Source organism: Strix aluco, chromosome 1 (assembly GCF_031877795.1).
Source record: "Strix aluco isolate bStrAlu1 chromosome 1, bStrAlu1.hap1, whole genome shotgun sequence".
Classification (NCBI taxonomy): domain Eukaryota; kingdom Metazoa; phylum Chordata; class Aves; order Strigiformes; family Strigidae; genus Strix; species Strix aluco.
Window position 1 is genome coordinate 96,817,384 of NC_133931.1, and position 21,195 is coordinate 96,838,578.

General features: G+C 44.3%; 1 protein-coding gene across 6 annotated transcripts; it reads left to right on the plus strand.

Moving 5' to 3' along the window:
- Window positions 1-585: 585 nt before the first annotated feature.
- On the plus strand, window positions 586-19,056 carry GCNT2 (glucosaminyl (N-acetyl) transferase 2 (I blood group)). Of its 6 annotated transcripts, none has more exons than XM_074828194.1 (6): window positions 586-658; window positions 3,843-4,089; window positions 4,174-4,344; window positions 5,200-6,352; window positions 17,617-17,709; window positions 18,815-19,056. In XM_074828194.1, exons 4-6 carry the CDS (start codon window positions 5,431-5,433, stop codon window positions 19,003-19,005), a joined length of 1,206 nt encoding a protein of 401 aa, XP_074684295.1. In that variant the 5' UTR covers window positions 586-658; window positions 3,843-4,089; window positions 4,174-4,344; window positions 5,200-5,430; the 3' UTR covers window positions 19,006-19,056. The 6 variants fall into 6 exon arrangements, with proteins under 6 accessions (XP_074684295.1, XP_074684287.1, XP_074684302.1 ...); XM_074828186.1 differs by having other exon boundaries at window positions 4,194-4,344; XM_074828201.1 differs by having other exon boundaries at window positions 605-658; window positions 3,855-4,089; window positions 4,194-4,344.
- Window positions 19,057-21,195: the final 2,139 nt, after the last annotated feature.

Consider the following 21,195-nt stretch of genomic DNA (forward strand, 5'->3'; position numbering starts at 1 on the left):
TCTCTCCATGCCTCGACCACACCAGTGTCACCTATAAAACCCAGTCATATTTAACAGAAGAAAACCAACCTCACCACCACAGCCTGCCTGTCCTCTATTAGGACATGTTTAATTACGTCTTGCTTTCTCTGCGTAGGAGGATAAATGAGCAGGGAAGAGAATGCCGTGCTGTTGCTCCTGAGCAGCTGATGAGGAGTAGTTTGCACAGAGGTGAGAACGTGTCTCTGTTGGAAATTAATTGGAGACGGGAAAAGTAGAGTGCTCTGCTTTGGCCCAGTAGCAAGTCTGACTTGCAAAATGCACTCTGCTAGAGACTGGGCAGCTTAACTATTCCTGAAACCTTTATATCTAAAAGCCTACTGCAAATTCAGACAAGCAGTGAAGTTCCCACAGTGTAAGAGGTTCTGCGTCTGGAGCTCGAACGCATGGCAAAACAAAAGCGGGTAAGACAGTACATTGTCTGGCCCCTGCTGTTTGTGCAGACAGATGTGCTCACTGACTGCGTACGATTAGATTACTCAATGATTTTACCGGACCATGTGAGCTGAGCTAGCGTTTGCCTTGATGTGTCATTTCATCTCTCCTCCCATTTGCTGTGAGTGCCGCTGCGTTGTGACTGTCCGGTGTCAGTGCGTCTGCCTGGGAGCTCCTGTTTCAGGTAGGCTTGTATTTTCTTCTCTTTGAATAGCGAAACAATTACTGGCTGGGAAGTGCAGGAATGGGAGGGGCTGCTCGGAACAGGAAAAAAGGGAGGGCAGAGGAGAAGATATAGGAATAAACTTTAACTGCTCCTGCTCTCAGACTCTGCTTTCTCTTTCCTTGTGTTACACAGTGCGTATATATATATATCTCCCAGCTCAGGCGGAGCATGTGAGTAAGGCATGTGTTAGAGAAGATTGCTGCCAGGCAGGGCGCACCAAGAGGAGTGTTTTGGGGTTGGGGAGACTGCACATTGCACGACATCCTAGAGCAGCACAAGATCTAAGAAGTTTCATCTTGGTGCGAGAAGGTGTGAGGGATGAGGAAAACCTTTACTTGGGCACAGGGCACTGAACTGTGGTTACCTGCGCTTCTTAACCAGAAAAAACCCACTGAGGAGAAATTGTTTGCTTGCAACAGCCTCACTGTGATTTTAACGATGGTGCCAATTCAAACTGACAGCTTTGCATGAGAGGCTGACAGCTTTGCATGCAAGGGTCATGAAAAGGAATGTCATGATACAGATGGTTTTTTTCCTAACAATAAAATAGAAAATGCCAACTGACTTCAGGTAGACATGAAATGCATAACGTTTGTCGCTACTGACCAAGGGCAAACAGGAACTCAAAACTGTGCATCTTGCTTGTGCAAAGCCTGTGCATCTTGCTTTTTAATTAGCTAACATATTAGCTAAAACCAATTACCTATATTTATAAAGGCCAGGAGCAGTTTACAGAGTACTAACTATGTTCCTAAAATAGTATCTTGTTGTTTGGAAAGGTCTGTTCCCATTCATCCACAGGGAAGACATTTCAATTGCTAATTCTACTGGGGAATATGTTTCCACTGCAGGAGCCACACCAAAAGCTGCTCTCATATTAAAACAAGAATTACTACAATGCAGGTCCAGGGAACAATAGAAAGGAGTGGCACTGCAAGTCTCAGTCAGCAACCATTTTACTTCAACCAGCACAAACCCCTTTTACACAGCTTCTGTCAAACAGCATGGTAAATTTGATCTCCTATTATCATTTTGTCCAGTAACTGGTTTTGCACCCAAAATATGCCAAGGTCCAATACAATCTGCAACAGGAGAAGCCACGGGCATCATGAGGTCTCCTGCCACCTTGCTGCTTTTTCACTGACGTTTGACGTAACATGGTTCAGATTTACATCCAGACTTGGCTGCTCCTTGCATCTGAACTTCAGATGAGTCTGTAAAATTGACAATTCACCAATACCTGAGAAAGAGTTTTTTCATTGAGGTGGCTCATGTGACTTGTACACTCTATTTCTTTGTTTTGCTGCTCTTTTATTTTGTGTGTGTGTGATTTCTGCCTGTAATCCAAGGCATGGATCTTATTTCACAAAGATCAGCACAAGGTAGAACTAGTAAAAAAAAAAAAAAAAACAACACAAAAAACCAAAGGTTTTGAGAGCTTTGTTTTCCACAGCAATCATTTGCATGTATGTTCTCAGATTTTTAAATATTAACTGTGTCAGACAATTGAGGCACCAGGATTAAGAAGTAGCACCAAGCACGCAGCTTCTTTCCCCAAAGGCTAGTAGTACTGCAGGATCATGATTAGTCTGGATTGCTGCAAGGGTGTTGCAGCAATGTCTGTGCAAGAAAAAAACCCCAACAAAACACACCAAAGCAAAGTTAAATCTTACATTTCACTCCTATGATGAGCAGGCCTATCTCTTGTTTCCTCCATGTACCTTGCTTGTTTGCTACGGACCACACTAGTAATGCAAACCTCGACGCCTAAGAGAAAACAGTCTCCTTAGATATATATATTTTAAGTTCTTAAAAGTTTTCCTGGCTGTGTGGCAGGTTATACAGCGCCTAAAATAGTTTTAAAAGCATCTGAGCAGACAGTTTCAAAGGCATCTAAATGTCTTGGAGGATCTCAGCCTTTGGTATTTCGGAAAAGCTACTGTGGGAACCGTGTAAGAACTTTCCTGTCTTAAACAAATTGCTTGCTACAGCAACCCAGACCCTGCCCTCAATAACAGGATATGGCTGTTTCCTACAGCAACCCTGCCCTCAACAAGAGGATGCAGCGCTGTTGAAAACTGGCTAAGCAGAACCAAGATATAGTCTTGTGGCACACAACTTCCTTGGGAACACTGGGGGCTCCTGCAATCCCACAAACCCCCAGTTTGATTTGTGCATACCCAGGCCTCTTGGAACATGAACCAAGTGCATGATGCGAGACTCTTAGCGCCTGCCCCTTGTCACAATGGGAACTCCTCCCTATCATAACATGAGAGAGGAGATAGGGTGGAGACTTTTATGCTTAAATACTCAAGTTTTGCGTTGCTGCGTGTGCACTCACCGCCCTCAGACCTAACTGTGCAGGACATTGCTGGAACCCAGGGTGGTGAACTCTCTGTCTCTCCTTTTCCTTTCTTTTTCCCTTTCTCTCCTTTCTTTCTTTTTAGTAACCTCAGGCACAAAGGGTAATTGCTTTGCTTTATTGCCAGAAAATTAATTCCTCAGGTGATTCAAATGTGTAATCAGTAAGTTTGTGTGGTTTGACTATTTGGTGATGGTTCACCTTAAGTCACCCCAAGGTATCAGCTAAAGACCTCTTGTTAGTCCCTTCTTCTGTGGTACCTGTGCTCTCTGCCCTCAGCTGAGACTCCCCCAAGGAAATCCTGGCTCCTGCAGGAATGCTGGCACCTGCCCCCAGTTTTCCTCTTTCCATGTTTTCCTAACTCCAGCTGGATAGAGGTCTCATGTTAAGACCATAGCACAGGGGAAGAAACGGTCTTGCAGCCAGTTGGCCCAGTGAGCAGGTGGGAAGACAGTAGCCTCAATGGTCTGTGGAGTGGACAGAGGAGAGGAAGAGGCTGCCAACCTTATAGTCACCTGTGGTCATGGCAGTTTGTGTTACTGAGGTGTCAGGCAGGTGAGTGTTTTTTGCTCCTGGATATAATTCACTGTAACAATCAAATAAGGGAGGAGCAGTGGTTTGGAGCACTCCAGCACAGGCTCCCTAGGACAGCATGCACCGATAACTGAGCTGGGACACATTTTCCCCTCATGGTGGTGTTTGTTGTGCACCTTTTTGCTAGACTTGGATAGCAGTCTCAGCTCAGCATCTGCTCATCTCTCTGAATCCTCTTTTAACAAGCTGTACTGTTAGACTGTGGCAGCATTTTCCAGATGACTTCTCAGCAGCGTCATGTGAGTCTCCATTAGTGCCTGGGACTTTGCACACCTCCGTTCCAGCCTCTCAGCTCCATCAGAGCCGTCCTCTTTCCGAAAGCGCTGGTGTCTGTGGAGAAGTCTGCACTGGATCTTCAGCACGACCACAGCTATCCTCACCTGTCCCTGTTCACTCCCTGGTGAGGAGCAGCTCTGCTCCTTGCTGTCACCAGGTAAGCTTGACTGCCAGGTCTGTCCTGCACCAGTGCCCCTCTTGGGGGACGTTCTGGCCACAAGTCCTCACAGAGCTTCTCCAGTGCTCCTCTCTTCATTACAGCTTGTGACTGCAGCTGATGGGCTGAAGCCACTGCCTGCAGCCTTCAATCTGTTTGAACAGAGAATCCCAGAGACTCTTTGGAGGGAGGAAAGTGCAGCTTCTGGGAGGGACCTGCTAGTGCCTGAGGTGACTTGTCTGCATGAGTTGGAAGGTAGGTGATGGTGTTTCTGCCTCTGTAGCATGCTGGACTGCCCAGTCAAAACATTTATTGGCATAATCTCAGATCATCTGGTATTGCCTCAGCATAAGGTTGCATTGGAGAAAAAATGACATGATGTTGGAAAAAGTTTATATGCCCCAAATGTGCTGTCTCATGGCAGAAGATCCACCTGAACAGACTCCCAGTTGGAAGAGAGTTACCAAGTATTTGACTTTAGTCAGAGCTATGCCACAAGCTCTCATTGCATAAGCATGTTGTGTTACCAAATGCATGCATGGCTCTTAGAAACAAGAATGTCTCATCAGAAAGCCTAAGGTTAGCTTAAGTAGTTTAAATAGCAGGTTTCACTAACCCTGTTCCTTGTGATGGATGTAAGCTTGGAGCTCATCTCAACTTACCCATAGCACCTAACAGAAACTATTTGACAGATTTCAAATTTACAGATGAAGAAAACATTGCTGCAAAATGGCTCTGATATAACTCTACACAGAGGCAAAAAAGATTGTCCTCTTTCTTATATGTGACTGTTGGTGGCCTTACAGGGTAGCATGGTCTGCTGAACAAGCCTTTCATAATTCTGAAGCAGTGATGACTGATACACTTGGGTGGTTCAAAATAAAAGTTCTCTAAGTAAAAAAATATAATTATACAAGAGGTAAATATGAGGTTTTCCTGTCACAGGGTGCATGCACGAGAAGTTCTACAGCTATATGATACATGCAGGGAGAGTGGGGAGGGAGCAGTTAAGAACATACCCATAAATTGAATTCAGGGACACTGAAATATGTAGTGCCGGCTGTTCATTGCCAAGCCTGTAATTATGCAATATGTCTATTTAATCTTCAGGGTGCTGTGGAGCAGCTTCCATCTGCAAGTTGTTTGCTACTTATGCTGCTTCTACATCAACGATGACTACGAAAGTATTAATACTGAAAGTAAGGACAGCAGCTGCATACTATGTGTCAGACGGATGCATGCGTTCTCCAGCAGGAAGCAAGCGCAGCCAGCAGAACAAGCTGTGGTGTTTGATCTGACTTCTTTGCAATATTTCAAGTGAAACTCTTCTTCTGAGCAGCAATGAATACACTCAGATATTGCTTCTTTGCTGTCCTGATTCTCAGTGTTTCACTTCCATTTGTTTTCTATGCTGTTAATTTGCATGCACAAAAATCTCTTAGGAGACTGAACTTCTCGGTGAGTTCAGCTTTAGCAGAAGCCTGTAAAGCACTTGTTGAAGATAAAGTGTCCTTTCTAAAGGAAAATGCTTTAAAAACATCGTTCAGAGAATCCAGCTGCACGGAGTATGTCACACAGAACCACTACATCACCCGCGCCCTCTCGGCCGAGGAAGCTGCCTTCCCCATCGCCTACGTCATGACCCTGCACAAGGATTTTGAGACCTTCGAGCGGCTCTTCAGGGCAGTGTACATGCCCCAAAACATCTACTGTGTCCATGTGGATGCTAAGGCACCGACCCCATTCCAGCGGGCTGTGCAGCGCCTGGTGGGCTGCTTCCCCAACGCCTTCCTCGCCTCCCGGGCGGAGCGGGTGGTCTACGGCGGCGTGTCCCGCCTGCAGGCCGACCTCCACTGCATGAGAGACCTGCTGGCCTTGGCCGTGCCCTGGCGCTACCTGCTCAACATCTGCGGCCAGGACTTCCCCCTGAAGACCAACCGGGAGATCGTCCGCCTACTGAAGGGCCTCAGGGGGAAGAATATCACCCCTGGCGTGCTGCCACCCCCCCACATCACCGCACGCACCAAATATGTGCACAGGGAGCAATTATACTCTTTCTTTTCTTTCATGCTGTGGACATTTGTGCGCAAGGCACCCCCGCCACACAACCTGACCATCTACTTTGGCTCTGCGTATGTGGCCATCACCCGGCCCTTTGTGGAGTTTGTGCTGCAGGACCAGCGCGCTGTCGATCTGCTGTCCTGGTCTGAGGACACCTACAGCCCTGACGAACACTTCTGGGTGACGCTCAACAGGATCCCGGGTGAGTACACCTTCACTGTTTTTTTCTGCAGGCACATACATGCATGCACAGGTGTTCATGTTCATGCACACGCACAGAGACACATATCTGATGTTGATTTTGACAAAGCCTAGATGAAAAATTTAATCGGATCATAATTGATATAAAAGGCTGACCTATCAAATAAGCTTACTTGCCCTTTTTGACTATTGAGGGAGAGATAACTCTGCCATGCAGGATGTGCATTACTGTTCTGCATCTGAGCAGGAAGAAGCCTAGGACATCTAAGTTCAAATTGAAATCCTTGGACACTTCAGCTGATTTAAGCCTTTTACCTGTAAAAACTGAGATGAAGAAAAGAAAAGAAATAAAAATTAAAATATGTAAGCATTGTAGTGAAGGTGTTTTCTACAAGATGTTAATTTTGCTGGGGGAATTTTATTTTTCCACAAGTAGAAGTCAGTTCCTGCCTCTCTATTTATTTACTCCAAAGCCAGAAAATCTGAGTTCAGGCTAGAATCTGCTTCTAGTCTTCATGTGCTTTTCTGTGGGCACGCATACATGCACACACACGAGCTCTCCCATAACACCTGCAGAAAACCCATGCTCTCCTAACTACTGCCTAAACTCCATCATACAAGGTCAAGGATTTGTTCAGAGAAACGGAATTAGAGCCAGTGTTTTTCATCTTTACCTTGTGAATTTACAATTAGTTTTACCTTGCTCACATGACTGGGAAAGGGTCAGAAGATGCACACGACTTCTCCCCCATGCGCGTTGCTTTTAGAAGCACGTGGCAGGACTTTACTGCTCCCAACTCCCTAGAGCTTCACACCAGCCCAAAGCAGGGATACAAGGAATGGCAGCAAGGATAAATTCCTTCTCCCATCTTTCTTTTTCTTTCCACCCTCTCCCTACTATAATGTGGGAAACGAAAACAGGGAGCAGTAACAGAGAGGCAGAGCATGTCTACTTGAATCTGAGCAGCAGACTGTGGGTCCATTTTGCAAGGCCAGCCTGCTTTCAAATTATCACATAACTCTCTGTGAGAATAGTGCTTGCTCTTCCAATAACTATATTTTATAACTGGCATTCACAAGATGCACAAATGATTACTGATAGAGATATTTATGGTATCATAATTAACATATATTATTTGTCGCTAGCTGACTTTTCCAGGAAGCTGTTTGCCGTGATCTTAATATAGTCCATTGCTGCAGAAGCAATAAGCCTGGGACCAGATATGTTCTGCACAATCAGAAAGCTTTAGGTGCTTGCCATTGGTTGTACTATACTTTGTAGCTTACATAAGCTGCGTATTTCATTGTTTATTTCCAGGATCATCGCCGTATGCTTTCCAGTGTTGTACACTAGCATAACATTTTTTTGTTCCTGTTCTCTTTGCATCCAAAAGATGCAACCTTTCCACAGCAGATATGTTTCCTTCCTCTTCCTTGTTTTCCCTGCCATCACTTTAGGGTGCTTGGCCAAAAATGGCCATGCAGGTCTGACAGATGTACTCAGGGGCTGCTGTTGTCCAGGATTTTGAATCCAAACTTGTAAGTGAGGCATAGGGTGTCAGACACTCACTTGAACATATCTAAGTAAGATCCAGAGCTCCGAGCGACTCTGGGCTGAGAAGTCATCCCTCTCCGTGCACGGGGTGTTAGCCTGGGACTCAGTTTCCAGCTTTAACAAAAACCTCTTGTCCAAGTTTGACCAAGCCGCTACCTTTTAGCTTTTCAGGCATATCAAAGGGAGATAATGGTGTCAGTCAGTGGTCCAGCTGTCAGAACAAGTAGAGGTCTCCAGGCAAGCAGAGAGCATTTAAGGACCAGTTTGGATGGACAGCATATTATGAAAGAACTAAATCAAACAGATATTTGTAGTTTCACTCAGCCATGATAATCTCAGTTCAGATAAAAAAAAAAAATACTGTTTGGTCCCCAAATCTTAAAATAGTGTGCTTATTACCCAGAGACATGCAATGAAGACCAAGATTTTTTTTAGCCCCTTAAAGGCTAAAGACTTTCAATTCCCATTCAGTTGCTTTTCAAATAACAGTCTTAACTTATCTTTAGTATTTATCTCAGACCATTTATCTCCCACATGAGTCCCATGTGACAGAAAATTCTTGAAAGTCACTTTTAAGATAAGAAAGAGAAGCATGGGGAAATTAAGGGAAAGTATTTGCAAAGTATGTAGGCCTGAAGTGACTGGCCCTAAATCAGTTCCCCCAGGTCTCACAAGAAGCTTGCACCACCACAGTGCAGGTCAGTGGCCAATTCCCAGGCCAGCAGCATAACCACTGGGACACCTTTCCCCTCTGTGCTCACATTGAGCAGAAAGTAGGTTCTGTTCGCCATGGCAGAGGTGTGCCTCCACAGTTCATGCTACTGAGTCCTTCAGGGTAACTTTACTGAAACCTCTTCCAAGCCAAAGTCCTGTTCCCACTTTCATGTGATACGGTCACAGCATATGCATGATTTCGGATACAGGCAATCTCAGGTGATAATCCCTCACAGTACACACTGATATGTGATATGTACATTGACATACACATATGCTGGTCCACTAGTAATTTACACATTGTTCAAGTTGAAAAATCCAGTTGGCTGGATTCCTTCTCTGGTGGAACCAAACCAGAAGATGTACATTAGCAGCACATCTAGTGCACTGCAGCAGCTAAGGGGGACACAGGGATCCCAACGGGGGAACAGTCTGCACCACTGCCAAGCACAGTGCTGGTCCTAAAGTTCACACCAGCAAGTATGTGCCAGTAGAAGACTCCGAAATGTCAAGGGCTCATGTTGCGTAAGTAACTAGATGGTTCCTGCTCTTCCACAGCTGCTGTCCTCTACCAGCATGCCATTTTGGGTGGTCCTTCCTTATCTTTACGTTTCTCCTGCCTCAATATTCTTTCCTTGCTCTCCATCTCTTGCCATTTCCCCCATGCTGAACCTCACCTGTTTTTTAACGTTCCCCTTTCCTATTGCTTTTCTCCCCTGATGGTAAGTGCAAGAGATTGCAGCTTCTGGCGCTCATCGAGGATCCTTGTTCCTGGATACCACAAAAAAGCCCTCCATGAGAACATTCACATCCAGACACACTGCTTTTTCCACCTCACTCCAAGTAACATCATCAGTAACATCATCCAAGTACCCACATCTCCAACTCAGATGCACATAAGGCAGGGAAGTGTGGGGACACACTAGGCTACTGGAGGATCACTTGTTTGGGGCATTGGTCTCAGTTTTGCAGAGATACAATGAGTATTGCCAGTCCCAATATAAGAGCTGTTAAACCCTTAGCAATCCCTCAGGCTCTGAGCTGCAAGAGAAAGTTTGCATTGTAGCAACTGGCTGTTACAGAAATCACCCACTCACTCCCTGCCCTGTACGAGTGCCCAGATATGTTCTGGCAACAGAGCAAGGCTACAGACGCATCCTGCCATGCTAGAGTAGCCCTTCTAAACTTCTATGGAAGCTTAGAAGTCCCAGAGAAGGGGGGGAAAGAAAAGGAGCACCATGTCCCTTTTGCTCTTGTGACAGCCCAGAAGGGACTTTGGGTACACAGTGTGCCACCACTGCCTGCTGCAAACCTAGACAAACTTTTACATCAGTATGAATTTGAGGTAGTTGATTACTAGAGGAGGTAGCCCACAGTCTCCTGTGCAAGCTCACAAACTCAGACCACTCTCTGATCTGAATGGGCAGATCCCAGAATCACAGGGCCTCCAGCAGCTTCCCATCAAGCACAGGCACCTGGGCACATCAGCAACCTTCACACAGTATCTTTGAGTGAGGGTTTTTCTCCTGTTGCTGCTAATCTGACACAGAAATTGGGAATCCATGGAAGATGATGTTGGATTCTAGCTTGTGCGTACTTTTTCAAGGATTCACCCAGCTGTGTGCTGACCACAATTTTAAGTGTTTTTGACATAGTTGCATATTGTGCCTAAGTGCAAAGAATCACACTCAACTCAGCCCTCTCCAAGCAGGATGAAGGTTACGAACATATTCACAGAATCACAGAATCATCTAGGTTGGAAAGGACCTTGAAGATCATCCAGTCCAACCATTAACCTAACATTGACAGTTCCCAACTACACCATATCCCTCAGCGCTATGTCAACCCAACTCTTAAACACCTTCAGGGATGGGGACTCCACCACCTCCCTGGGCAGCCCATTCCAACACCTAACAACCCGTTCTGTAAAGAAATGCTTCCTAATATCTAGTCTAAACCTTCCCTGTCGCAACTTGAGGCCATTACCTCTTGTCCTATCGCTTATTACTTCGTTAAAGAGACTCATCTCCACCTCTCTGCAACCTCCTTTCAGGTAGTTGTAGAGGGCGATGAGGTCTCCCCTCAGCCTCCTCTTCTCTAGACTAAACAACACCAGTTTTGTCAGTGACCGGGAAGGAATGAAAATGATGCATAGTTTTGTTTGTGAGTGGAGTGTTAAACCACCCATGCTGATGGCAACTCTTCAGTTGGGAGCTGAATGGTAGACAGAAAAATAAGGAAGAGTGTTGGCATACAGTATATCTCAGGTAGTGGCAGGCATGTGGCAGGTACTAATCAAGCTAGTACCCTCTCAAGAAAGATGGGAGCTGTCCTTGTTAAAATTTCACTGCAGTTTATCTGAAGCAGTAGCTTTACATCCAAATGAGAGATGGTGGCTCTCAAGGAACATCTCATTCACATCCCATGGATGTGGGTGTGAGATACAAGAGTAATACCAGAAAATTCTAAGTAGCCCTGCTAGCGCATTAATCAATCATGTTAGCCAATCCCGTATTTTTAAATTTTTATAAGGTCATTTGCTTGTACAAACAGACCTGTGTTTTTTCCAGATGATTTGGCTTGCACTGAGCTCCTCACTACAGCAACTTACTCATTCAAAACTACTTTAGTACCTCTCCATTTCACTGTTGTTTGTAGACAGGCTCTTGGAACAACCTTCTTCACAATGCACACATCATACTAATATGCATTATTGCGGTTCTGTTCTGCTTGTTAAAATTGTTCCTTTTCCTTAGCTTACTGCCCACCCTTCAAAAGATAGACAGACAGTCAGAGACGCAGAGCTTTTAAATATGATTCCAGTCAGTGATGCTAGTTGAATAAGCCATGTTCTAGAAAAAAAGTATTTTGTACCTATGTCTGAAGTGTTACTCATATAACTAATCCTCATTCTCTTGTTCATATTCTCCATTATTTTAATGAGACTTCCTGATTGAGCAAGAAATTCTCATAGAAATAAGGCATTAAAAAAAAGGGATTTTCCTGTGACTGTTCCTGAGTCTCATACCCACAAAGCTGTTGTAATTTCATCACCAAAACCTTCCTCTTGAAAAACCTGCTTAAGGGAAGATGTTGCAACACAGTCGCAGCAATAACAAAAACACCTTCATGGCAGAATTCCCTGAAAAATTACTCTTGTCCTCTATCCACTATTCAGGTATTATAGTTCATCTGAGAGATATAACTTAAAATAGGGTTTGGTCTCTGTGCAATCTACAGTCATTGGAATTTAAGTACTGCTTTCAATAGGAGCAATACTTTGCTTCACAACCAATTGTTTGCTTCTTACTAAAACACTACTTAGTGATGACAGGATAAGAGTTTTTGAAAAGCCACAGCTAATAAATGGGCTTATGTTCCTGTGTGTTGTGTCATGTGCCTGTGCTTGATTCTCCTTTATCTTTACAACTATCAGACACTGGTGTAATAGGCTTCAAACAGCACAACTCCTTGAAGAACAGAATAGGATGAGAGTAATTTAAGGAAGAATTTTTTTCTTTCTGAATTCTGGCATCAGGTAATGTCTGTCACAACTCATGCATGTAACCAACTAAACTTCAGTCCATCTGCAATAACAGAGACTTTTCTCGATGTTCCCAGATGCTGAGCTGCCAACAGCCCTTGTTTGTGTTAGGGGGGAACTCCAGTCAGGCAACCTGAACCTGTCCCTATCTTTCACCTATGAGAAAATTCATCTGACCACACCTAAAGCTGCATTATGCATGTTGAGAGACAAACCCTGCTGCCAGGACCCTGCCTGGGCAGCCGCGGTAGAAGGTGGTAGAACCATGCCTGAACAGGTGCCAGGGTGGGCACCGGTGGTTTCTACAGAGCGGCTCTCCTGTCGGCTGTCCTTGGTGCCCAGGATGTCTCCTCAGGTCCAGCTCTGGGAAGCAGGGGTTTCCTCAACAGCCCTACAGAGTTCAGCTCCTCCGATGCAGGACTGCAACCCTGCCAAAGATGCTAGAGTTAGTTTATGGGTCAATAACAGCTCAGAAAAACCCTCAAAAAATATCATCAAAGAAAGCTGCTAGAACTGAGACCCTTTTCTTATTATCCATTAGATGATTCAACACAGGAGGTGCAGTTTAGCTCTCTTATAACTGTCAACAGCCTGATGGCTCAAGGAGATGGCATGCTTGCCTTAATTCAGACTGCTGTCTTTTAAATAAGCTTCTTTTTTTTTCCTGAGTTTTATTTCCTTCTCTCCAGGTTCTAAGGTCTGCTTTAAAGCTTGACACTCCTGAGTTTATTTTAGTTAATGCCTCAGCCCTTCACACACACAGTTTGCATTCACATACACCACTGAAATGAAAATACATGGTGGCAAAATAAAAAATTGAGCTTTGTACATCTTTAAGGAGGGGTGGTGTGTTTTTTTCTCCACTGTTTCAGTCTCATCTTGAGAGAAAATATCTTCTTCTGAGAGTCCCCCATATCTTTACCAGACACCTCTCTCCCATGCACAGGTGGGAGAACTTGTCTTGCAGGACAAACAAGAAAACAGACAAACCAGGATTTCAGAGCAAACCATTCTTACATGTTGTCTTATGAGCCCGGTCAGACAAATTCTTCTTGCTGTACAGGGTTAAGAGGTGATCCTTTCCATCCTACCCGCATTTTCTCATCAGCTTCTCTCCATCTTCCTAACACTGACCCTTGATTTCTCCCTATTGCAGTTCTGTAAGATGACAAAAATTGGAAAAAAATCAACAAACCAAACCTAACTAACTGTTGGAGAACCTGAAAAGGACTAAAATAGATTGGATGAACCTGAGAGTGAAGCCCTGTGTCCACGAGTGGGACTTCTCATGAAGCTGGGAGGGTTGCAAGTGCGGTGGCCACCACCAGAAGGCAGGGCCAGCCCCTTGCCCCCAGCACTGCCAGCACCAGCCTGGGGGCTCTGTCTGGAAACCCACCATGAAGGTGGCAGGTGCAGGGAGCACCCTGGGGTCCTGGGCCAGCTGTGGGTGGTGGCGAGACCGCCCTTCCCAAGTGTGGGAGGCAGCTTGTGGCACTGCATTTCACAGGCCAGCCTCGCATTTGTGTCCCCTCAGCGTGGGACCGCCTGCGAGGTGCCAGCCAGGCCAGGGGTGGGCCCAGGCTGGCAGTGCGAACCACGCAGTGCCGGCGGCGGGCGACAGAGTTGTTGGTGGCCGCCACAGTGCTGCTGTGCACTGCTGTGTTGCTGCGGCATGGCAGGTGTCAAGTGGTGGGCAGTGGGGGCTCCCTGGAGGCCATGGTGATGGAGCGACGCCCTGCTGGCCGGGCAGGCCTCCTGCCTGACGGGTGGGCAGCTGCAGCCAGCACTGGGGGCAGCTCCCTGCAGTGCGTACGTGTCCCGCAGCCGCTACATCACCTGTGCCCTCTCAGCTGAGGAACCTGCCTTCCCCATTGCCTATGTCATGACCCTGCACAAAGATTTGGAGACCTTCAAGTGGCTCTTCAGGGTGGTGTACATGCCCCAAAACATCTGCCGTGTCCATGTGGACGCTAAGGCACCGGCTCCATTCCAGCAGGCTGGGCAGTGCCCGGTGGGCTGCTTCCCCAACGCCTTCCTCGCCTCCCGGGCGGAGTGGGTGGTCTACGGCGGCGCCTCCCGCCTGCAGGCCAACCTCTGCTGCTTATCTTAACTTCCACCATCAGCACCACTTTCCAGACAAACTGTATTTATAAGAATGGATCCCAGAACAGCTTTTGAATCTGAAATCAGTTGCTGAAACAAATATTTAAAGGAAAATGTGGTAAATCCATTTTTTTCCCCACGTGCTAAGGTATAGTTTCCCCTGCTCTTTAATTAACTTACAAAAATGCCTAGTTTACTCAGTCTGGGAGATGGTGAATACTGTCAACTCAGTAGTTTTGTTATCCTGGAAGGCAGTGCCTTCCAGTGTTTTTGTGGATGTCCTGGAGTTGTTCCTGTTTTGTCAGTCATCTTTCTGCTTTCCCACTGTGTCAGCATTTTCCAAGTCTTTCCGCACATCACATTTATTGCCATCTGTTATGAACAGGTTTTTAATTTGGGATGATAATGCACGTCCCAGGCCATTTAAAGTGTTTATCCCCTGCCATCACTGCCTCTTTTTGTCTTTTATAAAGTGATATCTTTAACTTAATGCTTTCTGTGGAAGAGTAACATTTTCTGAATTTTCTCCAGGACAAAACCACACATTTTGGCACGTTATTTTATTTGATAATGGCCTAATATACAGAGGGGAAGAAATAAAGTCATGAAGTTCTGGTTATAGCTTCCACATATCTCTGTTTATGACAAAGTGCTATGGTGGATCTGCTGTTGGATCATATGGTCTTTTAGCATCTGATATAAAAGTCATGACTTGGTATTTGCAAACAACCGTCCTTACTTACCAGGAACAACTATCCTTAAAAACACAGAGCAGAGCAAGCAAACAGAAAAAAGCCCTGATGCTTAACCTTTCTCCCATCCAATTTCTAAAAAAAACCCACCCCCAAACCCAACCCTTCCTGACATTATACAGTGCCTTTAGGGTCTCATTTGTCCTTCACTGTGCTCTTCTTCAAGATCACAAGCAAAATAGTTGTTGGGTTATGGTAACTGTAGAGGTACTGTACTTGTTACCGTCTAGGAAAGGAACAGAAAAAAACAAAATAGCAACAAAATCTTACTTTGCTTTCACCTTTATTTTTTAGAAGACACCAAGGTTAGGATGATGACACACTCTCAGCTACTGTTTTGGCACCAAGGGCTTCTTGCGTGTGCTGCAGTCACCCGCTGAAATTGTGCTTTACAGAACTGCTGGCAAATCAGCCCATTTAGGATTGTGGTTAACCAGCAAAATAAACAGCCTATATTAATACACATATTAAATGAAGTTATGAAAATCAAGAAGATGGACTAATTATCCTTAAAGAAAGAGAGAGAGGTCAGAACTGGAGATTAAAATGTCAATTTCATTTTAGTTAAAATCATATTTGAAGGGCTTAGGTTCCCCGAGATTTGTTGACATCTCATTGTAAATTGAGGAAAATGGCTGTCTTTTCAATATACAGAGTTAGGACAAATGACATCTAATAATAGAAAAGTTATGAAGATGTTTTAATAAAAAGCTGCATAGTTGCCTCCCTGCCATTCACACGTGTTTCCTTTAAAAGGAAAACAGGAGGAAGTAGGAATAACGGGCTTTAAATATCCCTGTTCAAAATCTGGAAGAAAAACACTTGAACACATTTAGCTGTTAAAATAGCTTAACTTTTGCATCAGCTATGGTTAGGCTATTACCAGGGGTTATTAATATTTAATAGTAATAATACTTAACACTGTTATCACTATCAGACTCCTCACCCCCTGTGCGCACAACAGAGATTGACAAAAATCACAGAGTTTTGCTAGCGAAGAGGGCTGTCTGCTCCAGGGGGCTCTGGGGTGGGGGCTGAGCTCTAGCGGTGGGTGAGCAGCACAGAGCAGCGATGCCCCAGCTTGCCCTGTCATCCCCTTGGCTCCAGCCTCCTGCTGCATCAGGGTGCACAGGGAGCAGCTGGGTTGGTACGAATCCTCTCCTCCCCGGTCACTGCCACCAGTCAGTGCTGGTGTTTCTGTTGCATTTGTTAAAAAGCTGGAGTCCCGGGTACTCTTTGGCGGTAACACTGCAGTAAATCTTTGCATTTGAGCAAGTCAGTCTTTCCCTTTGCCTTCAGCTTCATTAGGAGAAAGAAGAAATAATGTCTGCATTCTTGTACCTGCTGACATGCACGTTGGCTCCCCACACATTGCCTGTTCTGCCATTTGATAGCTCAGGGGCAGCGCTATGGTCATTGCTTGCTGGGCAGGAAAGAATAAAAGATGGTTAGTTTCTTCCAAGCAGTCAAATAAGTTATATAGAAGTGTTTGTGCCACAGTGAGAAATTGGGGCTTTTCCAGCTTTTCTTAGAAAAGTGGTTTGTACATCAGGTGGCGGCTACACAGTCTGTATCATTGTTTTGTTCTCCAGCAACTGATTGAGCCAATAAGAAAGACAAAATTTGCTGAACAGATGAGTTCATAGAAAGCTTTTATTATTCTATGCCTTTGCCTTTTTTTTTTTTTTTTCCTTCTGTATTCTGAAGACAGTTTTAGGAAGTACTCCAACAAACTTCTTTCACTGAATTGAATATGATACTGCAGTGCAGATCAGGCATGTAGGTTTCCCTAGCTGTACCCACCTGATCAGCTCTTGCTTTCAAAGGCAAAGACTTCATCCCATGGCAATGATCTGTTCTAGTTACTGCTTTGCGCTGAAGATACTGAAATTCCCTTGACTCACAGCAGTTGCCTATACATTGCATACATGTTGCCTGTTTCCTCTTCAGCAAATACCAACCACTGCATGTTCAGAATTTCCCTCTTAATTACTTAAAACACATGTTTACCAGGTTATAGCAGGAGTTGATCATTTATTGATGAGGAGAGGTCCTCCTACCAGTTCATCTCCTAAATAGGTCCTGTGATCTGCCTAGACTTATTATTATATAACATTATAGGCTATAATTGAGTTTCAACATCTCCATCCAGTTATATCATGCTTGAATTTGTTCTGTTAGCCTCTTTTCTTAAAAAAAGCAATAGCAAAAAAAGGGAAGTATTTGCCACTAAACTCATGTGAAGGAACTAGGTGTCGGTGGCCCAGTATTCAAACAGCCCTTGGAGGGCAGTGCTGGTTGGGAAGGTGACATAAGTGACCATGCATGCATGCAGTATCCTCCTGAGGCTGTTGCAAAGGAGGCATTTTATTTCTCAAGTGAAATGTTTAGGTCTCTTGGGCTGACATCTTGTTTATGTCATGAAAGCTGTTTAAATGAAGAAACTTGACAACAAGGTTATAAGCCAGGCATCTGTTGATGCATATTCCTAAGTATTTCATCCCAGTTCTGTGGAGAAAGGTCCTAGAGGGTGGACATAGACCTGCACATAGCTGTTAAAAGAACTAATTATTTGATTTTCTGCTATCTAATTGCAGGTGTCCCTGGCTCCATGCCCAACGCATCATGGGAAGGTGACCTGAAAGCAGTGAAGTGGATTGATATGGAAGAGAGCCATGGAGGTTGTCATGGTAATGTGTACATTTTTCTCCATTTCTTCTTCCTGTTCATACAGTAAAAAACACCTGACTGTTGTTCCTGTACTCCTACAATTCTTTAGACAGCACTTCAATGGAGAGAAAACATTAGAAAGAAAGTCATCTCCTTCATAGTCCACATGTGAATGATAGTGAGAATCCGGAATTCTATAGAATATATCACCCTTGGAAAGGGAGATATTTGTCAGCTCTTAGGACTCACATGAGTTAGCTGACTATTTTCTTCCCTTGAGGGAATTTTCTCGCAGGTGGGTGGGAATAGCCCACATGTATGTCCCACATGGGGACACAGATGTGCTAAAGCCAGCAGCAGTGTGCAGGGCAGGTGTCCTGTGTGATCTTGGACAAATCCCAGCTCTCAGCTGGGCTCTGATGCCTGCCAGAGCCACAGCTGATGCAGAACCTAAGGAGCTGTGGGCTGACAATGATGGCTGAGCTTTGAGTTCTCTTATGTCACGTTACTTCATAACATGACACTAGCAGTAGATACACTTAGTTTTTCAGTCACTGGTTTGACCATGGCATACTGCTAACACTTCTGACATATCCAAGTGGAACAAGAAAGGGAATACCAAAATGCTAATCCTACAAATTTTATTTCAAGAATTCTTAATCTATAACATAGTTGTTTGTATTGAGGAGAAAAATTTTGAGAACTTCAGTCAGCTTCAATCACAGCAGTTTCACACCAGCATAACTGTATTGAAATCAGTGAAATTATACCAGTATCACCCAGAATTAGTTAGTGGAAAATCTAGTATGAGTAAAAGTATCGGTTTCTCTTCACTGGCAGAAGGAAATTCCCCTTTTCTGTGTTTCAGTCTTGTCTGAGAAAGAGTCTCAAGTAGTAGCACTTCTTTTCTGAGCTATCTCCTTATTTTGCTCATTATTTATTCTGAAGTAACTTTCTTCATTTCATCCCATTGTAGATACTTATTCCCACTGCATGTCCATTAGGCCTTTTAGTATGTTTGTTGTGTAGGAGATTATTTATAGTGGCTTTGCAGATAAAACATCTTAAAAAGAATGATTCAGATCTTTGATTCTGAAGTTGCTTTTTTTCTTTTCCTTTTGGCAGGCCATTACGTCAGAGGCATTTGTGTATATGGAACAGGTGACCTCAAGTGGCTTTTTAACTCCACCTGTATGTTTGCAAATAAGTTTGAGCTCAGAACATACCCCCTGACTGTGGAGTGCCTAGAGCTGAGACATCGGCAGAGAACCTTGTCCCAGAGTGAGGTTCAGGTGGAACCTAACTGGTATTTTTAGCTAGCAAAACCACAGGCTACAACATCAATAAAAGCGGTCAAGAGAACAGCAGCAGCAATCTGAATTTTTGCTGTACATAAACTCATGAGATGGGTTTCTTTTGGATGTTCTGTAGATGCAGTTTGTGTTGGCTTGTCTCACACTGCCTGCAAATCTCACCTTCCACTTCACACCTGGAGGCCAAAGTGTGAGAGATCCAAAAAGAGACAGCAGGGCAAAGCTCCTCATGCAGCTGGAGGAGCTTTGCACTTTTGCCATTTTTAATGGGCTGTTTTCTAGCCCCAGTTTTTGTCTTGCTATACAGTCATTGCTATCTTTTTCTATAAAAATATAAACAGAATCATGCATCCCTGGCACTTCTCATGTCTAAAAGGCAAGTGTGCACATTTGGTAAGCAAAAAGTTAATGAGTCACAGTCAGCAAGATCTTAAAAGCAGGAACACAACTGCTGGCTGCACATACAGACGCTGTTCTGGCAAAGATACTGATATTTACTGCAGAGAACTGATGGAAAAGTACTGGAAATGGAATGAAGATGCTGCACTTCCCAGATCTTACCTGTTCTTTAAATATCTGTCAGGACAAGGTTTGTAAGAGAAAACAGCTTCTTTTACTAGATCAGTGGGTGTGGTTCGAAAAATCAGATAGGCTTTCAGGCACAGGAGCCCTTCTCCCTGTCTGAAAAACAGGGGTTTGTGTATTTGTCTTACTTGGCCAACCAGCAGAAGTGGAAAAAATAAAAAGACTCTCTACAAGCAGATTTTGGCCCACCAGTGTCCTTAGATCGTTGTGTGTAAGGACACAGAGGGAGAGATGGAAAGCGGAGAAGGAAGTAGGAAGATAAATATTTTCAGGACTGAACAAGTAGTAACTGAGCTTTGGCAATAACTCAGTAATCCTGTGTCATATTTTGATATGGCACAAGCCTTCTTCCGTAGTTTACTTTCTTTCATCTTCCTATAACGGTTAGTGCACATACTTAACCTTGGGGTTCACTTCATCACAGCCCTAATTTTATTCACCAATAGCAGCCACTAGAGGGAGGCCAACAAATACCTGAGCAGATTTTCCCTTCCAAGTCTACGTAACCCATTAAAGCACACAAAATCTCAACAGACTAAGCATGCTGCAGAGAAAAAATCAGTGCTTGGCAATATTTCAGTCTGAAAAACAGAAGGTAAAAGTTATGGGTATTGGTCATCATGTCCTAAAAAACCAAGCAAGGAGACTAAACTATGAATGCTTCTTCCTGTAGCTATGATGGTTTTATTTACATGGCAGGTTAGCAACACTGTTGAGTGACCTAGTCAGCAGCACAAAGGCAGTATAAATTGGGATGCCTGAATCTAAGGAGATTGTGTGCTGCTCTCCTGTCTCTCTCCTGAACAAGCGATGATGGCTCAAAGAGTACCTCTTGAGTAACAGCAATTTACCACCAACTTTATTTAAACTACTGCTAATTTCAGGGCCTTTTAACAAACTGGATTGCAAAGTGCAGCACTTCATAAATGACAACACATCATATTTAGATGTCCTGAAGCACAGCTGGTAACCTCCAGGGAAGGTTCTGAACAAGCAGGATCTGCCTCAGTCAGCTTATCCTGTATTTATAGCTGCCAACACCTAATAACGCAGATCCCTGCAGAAAGACACTGAGAATTTACCTCCAGAGCACAACTTGGGTGGAAAGCCTGTTTAGTATTTTGGAGAGGGGAGAAGAAGAGGGCTTTGCTAACTTGCTGCCATGGTGGCATCTTAAGAGAGAAGTATTTCAGAGAGAGTCATTCTTTTACGGAGGGAGTTTTAGGGTGTCTAACTTAAGAGAGATCTGGAACCAGCCCCCACCCCCCCTTTGCTCTAGCAAGCTGAATATCCCCCAAGCTGAAACATCCCAAATAAAATAAAGGCATTCTTACTGTTTTATGTGAACATTTAAAGTAGCCCAGAGTACAAACAAGACTATATTTCATTGTTCAGACTCCACAGGCAAATGGCAAAATATCACTCAACAGCAGAAGCAGTAAGCTTGGCAATTTGAAACTACTGGTATAAAAGGGTGTTGTATGCTGAGCCTGAACCAATATAGATATTTTAGGACTGGGTTATATTGCCTGTTTAAGTAAGAAGCCAGAAAAACATCACAGATTTCTGTCCCGCTGTGATTTAGAGGGTTGGTTTTTTTCATGAATG

Bases quoted from the DNA above. Each gene is read 5' to 3' on its own strand.
- GCNT2 (XM_074828194.1), top strand. From the start codon at position 5,431: ATGAATACACTCAGATATTGCTTCTTTGCTGTCCTGATTCTCAGTGTT. The intron at 6,353-17,616 runs GTGAGTACACCT...ATCTAATTGCAG, and splicing joins GACGCTCAACAGGATCCCGG to GTGTCCCTGGCTCCATGCCC. The intron at 17,710-18,814 runs GTAATGTGTACA...TCCTTTTGGCAG, and splicing joins GAGCCATGGAGGTTGTCATG to GCCATTACGTCAGAGGCATT.